The 7,466-nt window shown below is 60.6% G+C and overlaps 1 protein-coding gene across 2 annotated transcripts; it reads left to right on the top strand.

Annotated features, from left to right (window-relative positions):
* Positions 1–1,650: 1,650 nt before the first annotated feature.
* On the top strand, positions 1,651–6,611 carry TMEM37 (transmembrane protein 37; the record flags this gene model as incomplete). Of its 2 annotated transcripts, none has more annotated exons than XM_081242777.1 (2): positions 1,651–1,684; positions 5,948–6,611. In XM_081242777.1, the coding sequence occupies 2 exons, from the start codon at positions 1,664–1,666 to the stop codon at positions 6,536–6,538; spliced, it is 612 nt and encodes a 203-aa protein (XP_081098903.1). In that variant the 3' UTR covers positions 6,539–6,611. The 2 variants fall into 2 exon arrangements, with proteins under 2 accessions (XP_081098903.1, XP_081098904.1); XM_081242778.1 differs by lacking the exon at positions 1,651–1,684 and adding an exon at positions 1,821–1,841.
* Between the last annotated feature and the right edge of the window lie 855 nt (positions 6,612–7,466).

Raw genomic sequence — 7,466 nt, 5'->3', positions numbered from 1 at the left:
TCTTTCCCCAACACTGGCCAGGCCTAGAAGCAGGACAGGTGGAGGAGAAAAGGCAGAGACAGTCAAGCAAGAGGGTGGGTTCTGGGCTGTCCCACTACTCACCCCCGGGCTGTTCCTGGTTTTAGCCCCTGAAGGTCCCACCCTGTCATTCCCGTCCCCCTGGCACTGGGAACCCCCTGCGCCTCACGACAGTCACTCCTGCTGAGTGGAGCGTCTGTCTCTCACTCAGCCACACCTGCTCTGCTCAGCCCCGGCACCACGGAGGGACCTAGGAGAGGCCGGGAACCTATAGTGCAAATGAAGGGCCGGCCCAGGTGAACCCTAACCGCGCCGCCTGCAGTGCAAGTGCAGAGTCTTAACCACTGGACCGCCAGGGGAAGTCCTCCGGCTTTCTTATGCTCATAAAATACTTGGAAGCGGACCATCACTTCCTCATTATCATTCCTAAGTCATTTCTGCTTCTCCAGCAATCTTGCTGACATGTCGCTCTAAATTCCACCGATTCGAGACTTTCTATTCTTACCAAGAAAGCATAACAGGCAGCAGACCCCCAAACAGGCCTGACCACACACGGAACAAGGTGGGCGCTAGGTTAACGGACCTGACACGGTTTCTGCGGCAGCGACAGAATCAGATGAACCTCTGACAGGGAGATGCCCGGGATGGGGCTGGGGGGGCGGGCGTTAGGTGCCAGCTGAGAACGTCCCCGGGCAAAGTCACCGGGGAGCTGCCTGCCCGAACGGGCCAAGTAACTTCCCTCACCCTGCTTCGCGACGGAGAAAGGAGACCCTGTTTCACCTTAAGCGGCAACCCCCTCCCTGTTTATCGACAGCTGAGAAGGGCTGGGAGGGTCTCAGCTGGAATTTACCCTTCTTGGGGTGGGGACGTTGTGCGCTGCCCCCTTGAGAACTCAAGCCCCATCAAAAGTCCAGGAAGAACAATGACTTTTGTCTTGTCCTATTTGCCTTCTGGATGGTCCCTGGGGAGGCGAGGAGGCGAGCAGGGCCGTACGCCCCCCTTTGGGGGAGAGAAAAGGGACGCAGGAAAGACGGCCCCGGGGAGTCCACTCCGTTCACACTTACCGAGGCCTCGCAAGACCCCGACCTTTCACGGGCATCATCTCATTTATCGCCCGTGGCTCAGAGACGGAAACAAGAGCCCTGGATCACAACGGCCCACGGTGGTGGAGCTGCAGAGCCTGGTTGCGCGCCTGCCCTCCGGACGCCGCCGCCTCCCCCGGACGCTCGGGCGGACCCGCCGGGCCGGACCGGGCTCCTCGACCCCGGGCCCTCGAGGAATCGGCGGCGCGGGCACAGCCGTGCCCTGAGACTGGGGAGCGGCTCCGGGCCTGCAAGTCGGCCGGGTCAGCCCTCCCCCAGGGCCCGAGCCTCCCCTTCGGGCCGGGTCCTGGCCCCCAGCCCCTGCCCGGGGGCTCCTCCGGCGGCTCCGCTGACTCAGCGCAAACCGAGCCGCGGCGGGCGGGCGGGCGGGGAGGGGCCCGGCCCCACCAGCCGCCAGGGGGCAGCAGTTCCGCCCGCCCCTCCCTCCGGCCCGCCCCGCCCCCGGGAAGAGGTCCGGAGTTGCGAGCCGCGGCCCCGGCAGAGCGGCGCTCGGGAGCCCCGAGGGAACCAGGCGGGAGCGCGAGGCCGAGCCCCGGCGCGGGATGACATCCCTCGGCGTGCAGGTGGGCGAGAGCCCGGGTGGGGGTGTGGTGGAGGGGCCCGGCCGGGGTCCTGGGGGGGGATGACAGCCCTCGGCGTGCAGGTGGGCGAGAGCCCGGGTGGGGGGCGGGAGGGGCCCGGCCGGGGTCCTGGGGGGGGATGACAGCCCTCGGCGTGCAGGTGGGCGAGAGTCCGGCGTGGGGAGAAAGCCGCCCAGGGCGCGGTCTCCTCGAGGTCCTGCGGGCACCGAGGCTCCCAAACGGCTGGGGAGGAGTGTTGTGCTTCTCTCTGGGGTCCGCAGTGTCCATCCGTTAGGTGCACCAGTGGGGTCCCTCCTGTTAAAAGGGGGCGCGTCTGGGGCGGAGGATGGACGGAATCCACTCGTAAATGAGGCTCGCCTTGTCACACGAGGAAGCATCTCTGGGGAAGCCAGAACTTTCCTGGGCGGGGGCAGCAAGACCATCTCCCCTCCCAAAACTGATTTTGGGGGGCGGGCAAGGGGGTGGACTCCCTGGGGCACGCGGAAACCTCAGGACAGGCTGTAGAGAGGGGAGGGGCCCGCCTCGCAGAGATAGGTTTTCTCCTTAGAATGATGCGAGGCGTCCATCCCCACCCCTACCCCCGGGCGTGCGGGTCTCCGCTGCCCTGCGTCGAGCTTCCCTAGCGGACGCGTCCCGCCTCCTTACGTCCCGACTGGACGGTCGGGACGGTGAGAGCGGCCCGCAGCCTCTGCCTGCCCCGCAGCGCAGACCCCGGCTGGTCCCGCTGCGCCCACTTTGTAGATGCGGTGACTGAGGCTCAGGTGCAGTAACCCGCCCGTGGCGGCCGGCTCGGCGACAGAATCGAGTCGAGCCAGACTTCTGGGCCCGGACAGGAGAAACTCCACCCACAGGCCGCGCCCCAAGCCCCTTGCGGCCGGGACACCGCAACCCTAGAGCCGGATGCAGCGAATTCCTCTCGTTCTGGGCGTAATCTGGGGTCCTGGCCGGGCCGCCTCTGGGAGCGGCGGTGAGGAGGGTGGGAGCGGGTGCGGTCCCGCCTTCGGGAGCCGACGGCCCTGCGGGGGAGAGACGTGCACACCGGGATTTAGGAGCGGTTTGGGGAAGCGAATGCTAGATTAGGAGGTGAAGAAACTGCGGCGGGATTAACGGGGGTGGGGAGGGCAGGAGAGCAGCCAGGGAAACAGACTTGATCTTTTAGTGAAAGAAGCGGGGCGGGGCGCTGTGCTTGCTTGAAAATCGTCGCTGGTGCTTAGGAGCACTTAACCGCCTGCCTGGGGCTCTTCTAAGCAGTTGGGGTGCTTAGGTCTCGTTTCGGCTCCCCCCGGGGGCCAAGAGGCAGGTACTGTTATCTTCAGGCGGTAAATAGCTCGCCGGAGGCCAAAGAGCTAAAAGGCAAGCAGGCTGGTTCCCGGTGCCCTGCGGGCACGCAGGCGGAACAGGCTTACTCTTTAGGAGGCTGTAGAGATTTCCAGCTGAGGAGGGGGAGGGTCTGACCTGGGCATGGGCTGAGTGGGCGGTGGGAAGGGGGGGAGGGAAGCGCAGGGTCGCGGGGCGGGGGCTTGATGTGGAGAAAGAGTAGTGAGCGGCCCAAAGTGTCCACTACTTAGGGGTTGACGGGATCAGATGGGGTCCTGGGTTACAGAGGAAGACAAGCCCTTGGCATTGGACTCAGTGGCCCAGGAGTGCCAAGTGCCACTGTTCTACAGGTCACTACTAATCATTCGGGGCTCTGGATGAAAAAGGGAAATGCTTCCATTTTTCTTTTTTTTTTTCAGTGGAGACGGTCCAGGTCCAGATTTGCCCAAGGTCACAGAACTAGAGGCGGGTGGGTCAGGGGCAGGGCTAGACTGCCCTCATATCCTCTGGTCCACGGACCTTCCACTGACCACGCTGCTGCTGAGCTGCCCTCTGGGAGAGGATTTCAGGCCCTGGATCACTGAAAGTTCACAGAGGTGCTGACAGCCGGGGTGTGGGGCAGTGGTGAGGAATGAGGACTCCCAAGTTACCCTATTACTGTTACTAATATTAATCAGGAACTGCTTCTGTGCTGGACACCTTTATATACATGATCTCACTCAATACTTGGAAGTTTTACTGGTGTCAGAGTTTGAATGAAGCCCTCCTTTGGGGTGGGAGGGGGAAAATGACCTGATGTCAGCTGTCTTTTTCTGATCCCAGTGTGATGTCTGAGGGCCTGGAGATTAAAGTCCACTCTGTGTGCAGGACAGGTGGGGCTGAGGGTAGGATGGCATGTGCTTTTTCTCCCGACAGCGTGATGTCTGAGGTCAAAAGGCCTCTGGGTGCTGCGTTCTTGTGACTTGTTGCCTGCGTCTGCGGTTTTCCCATCCTAGAAACTTATCAACCTGTAGGGAGTTATAACCTCCGGGTGCCTTCATGGCTACTCTTTCCTGCAGGGATCACTAACTCCTGCTACAAAATGTAACTACAGAACGGTAGATGAGAAAATAAGGGTCAAGGAAGTTAAGAAACCACGCAAACACCTTTATGGTTTGTAGTCGCAGAGGTTTCAAAGTTCCCTTGGTTTGTTTCTTAGTAGAGCCGTTTTTTCCTAATGAAATCCAGTACAGACTCTTAGATTCCCAGTGGCTCCAGCAGGTCAGAGGGACCTGTTGTGGTTGAAGTGAGGGGCTGGGAGCTGAGCCCCTCGCCCCTGCTTTAGCACCTGGAGGCCTGAAGGAGACAAGGGGATGCGGTTTGAGAACCAGAGCCCAGACTCCCTGCCTGGGTGCTCTTTACAGCGCCCCAGACTGCCCTGGCCTCTGGTCTGAGTCGGGTCCTGAGCCCTTGGGCATCCCTTTGGCCGCTCCAGCCCTTCTCCTCACCACACAGAGCCCCTCCCACAAAGGCCCCAGTGGGTATTCATCGCCTGCGTGCATCCCCCCCCCGCCCCAGTACACATGATACCATTGTCAGGCAGCCGTGCCAGGATCTCCTGTGATCTCGGTGAATGCTCTTGGGCTGGTCCCCTGACCTCTGTGTGACAGTTTCCCTTCTTACATACCCCGCCCCCCCCACCCCATGGAGCATCCTACTCCACCAGACTCAGGTTTAAGAGTGAGACAGGACCCTAACTAGGCAGAAGTGCTGAAAGCAAGCCGGATCCATAAGGATCCTGGGGCCTCCCGGGAGCGTGGCTCTGCTTTCTGCCCCTCACTGAGAGGGGTGGCCCAGACCGGAATGGAAAACTTGTCAGAACGGTTCCTGACAGAGAGTGACCGGAGGGGTCCGTTCTGGGTTGAGTGGGCAGGACAGACCTCTCCCAGGAGGCGATGTTTCAGCTGAGACATGAAGAATGGAGGAGGGGGGCAGCCAGGAGAAGCCTTTCAGGTGGAGGGACCAGTAGGTGTGAGGAGGAAAGTTCTAGGCTTGTCCCAGGCATGCGAGGTGGCCGGGAGGATGACCTGGGAGGGCTTGTGGGCCATCTAAGGAGTTTTACACTTTGAAGCATTCCTTTTGCTTCCGGGTTGGGGGTTGGGGACGGTGGCTTGGGGGTGTCCCGGTGCTGTGAGAGGGGACACCTCAGTGGACGCTTGGCCCAGCCTGTCAGGAGAGAGGATAGGGTGTACTTCTGCGGGGCCGAAACCATAGGCCGAAGGGGAGCCTCAGGGACTCCCCCACCCAGAAGCTTCTAGAACAGACAGTGGTGCCACGTCCTGGGCGGAGTACAGGCTGAGCCAGACTGAAGGGCAAAGTGCACACATCACTGCGCACTGAAGAAAAGTGCAGAAAAAGCTGGGTGCAGATTAGAATGAAACTGGGGAAGACCAGGGGCCAGAAGAGGGAGCTATGTAACCTTCACTGATGTGCTAATAATGTCTAGTGCAGTAATTCTTGTTTTGCATACAAAGAAACCAAGGCTGGCTGCTAACTCAAGGTCACATCTGCCAAGCCAGACAGGTTTGCTGACTTCAGAATGGACCAAGATTTGCCTGTCAATACAATTTGGGCTTCTTACTCATTATAAAGATCATTAAAGAAAGGTCAGGGAACTCTTTGCCTGGTGAATAACTGGATCCACAGGCAATGCTTATAGGTCTTGAATGGAGGACGGACGGGGAACAGGTAGGATGGGAGGAGGGTCCCCCCCACCCCACCAGGAGGTGGGTCTGTGCTGTGACTAAGGGGGGCTTCCCAGGCATCCTGGGAGACCGAAGCAGAAACCGTGGTTGTCGGAAGCTACAAGGTGTGTTCTGGGTCTTTCCTGAGGAGGCTGGTGGGCTGTGGCGGGGGCCCTCCCTCACGCTGCCCCGTGCTGTCTTCCAGGCCCAGAAGCTGCTGGCCCAAAGGAGGCCCCGTTGGTCCTTCTTTGAACGCTCCATCCGGGCCCTCATCATCTTGTGTGCCTCCCTGGCCGTGGTCCTCTCCTCCCTCTCCATCTGCGATGGCCACTGGCTCCTGGCCGACGACCGTCTCTTCGGGCTGTGGCACTTCTGCACCACCTCCAACCAGGCTGAGCTGCACTGCCTCCGAGACCTGAGGCAGGCCCACGTGCCCGGGCTGGCCTCGGGCATGGCTGCGGCCCGCAGCGTGGCCACCTTGGCCGTGGTGGTCGCCATCTTCGGCCTGGAGCTCCTCATGCTGTCCCAGGTGTCCGAGGACCCCCACTCGTGGCACAAGTGGGCCGTGGGCTCCGCCCTCTTCCTCCTCGCGTTCGTCCTCTCCTTCGGGGGCCTCCTGAGCTTCCTGGTCCTGCTCAGGAACGAGGTCACGCTCCTGGGCCTCACCCTGACGTTCTGGAGCGAGTTCACGGCCTCCTTCCTCTTCTTCCTCAACGCCATCAGCGGCCTCCACATCAACAGCATCAGCCGTACTGACGGCGCCCCGTACCCCTGTGGCCTGCCTGCAAAACTTTAGGCCCCCCTGCGAGGACACTGAGTTCTCCCAGAAAGTGTGGTCAGGATGGGGCTTCTCCAACATGTGACATTCACACTGCCGCCTCTTGGCCTTGGGGTGGTCGGGCCAGTGGCCTGTGCAGCCCAGAGGCCAGGTGGGTGCCTCCGAGCCACCAGCTGCACCGGCTTAGCCACGTTATTAGGATGTTGGTTTTACAAGAAGAAACATATTTTAAAACCTTTTCTCGAGTCCTTCCTGGGCTGGGAATAGATGTGGAAGCAGCTCAGGTAACTGGTGCTCAGGCTGGCTGCACAGCCAAGTACATTTCACACCTGTTTTACTGACTCTGCTGGGATATGGGCTGCAGGGTCCCTGGGGCCTCCTGGGTTGCTAAGAGTGAATCATTCGTCAGCGAAGGGTGTGCAGTCAGTGCCTAGGACTTTCTTCACCAGCTCAAAGGGCCTTGGGCAGATTCCCAAGGAATTTAGCTTTGGTCATGTCAGGGAGGCAGTATTCAGGGCTGCTGGGGTGTAGAAGCTGTTCAAACCGTTCGACGTTCACTTGAGCCCTGCCCTTTGTCGGGGGGACCCCCTAATCCCTGGATAACCCCACTTCCAGCAGCTGGCTGGGCCTCGGGACTCTCCCTGTGAATCCCACCTGAAGCCCTTCCAGGAGGGGCCGCCTGGCTTGGTAAGCGTGGGCAATCCGTCTTTGGTAAGGGCCAGACAGCCTCAGGGTACCATTTTTATCCTAGAACACACTTCAAAGAGCACGTACCTGGAGCTGCTGGACTCCAGGGGGTACTGGGGACTGGCCCGACCTCGGCTAATGATTAACAGCCACCCTGGATGCAGAGAGGCCTGCAGGTGGAGGGGACCAGGAACCAGTGGAGATTTCCACCCTTGCTGGCCACTTTACATTTCTGTGCATCAAACCGGCCCCTTTCCAG

Source organism: Mesoplodon bidens, assembly GCF_964165515.1.
Source record: "Mesoplodon bidens genome assembly, chromosome: 8".
NCBI classification, from domain to species: Eukaryota; Metazoa; Chordata; class Mammalia; order Artiodactyla; family Ziphiidae; genus Mesoplodon; species Mesoplodon bidens.
This window is presented reverse-complemented; position numbering and strand designations above follow the sequence as displayed.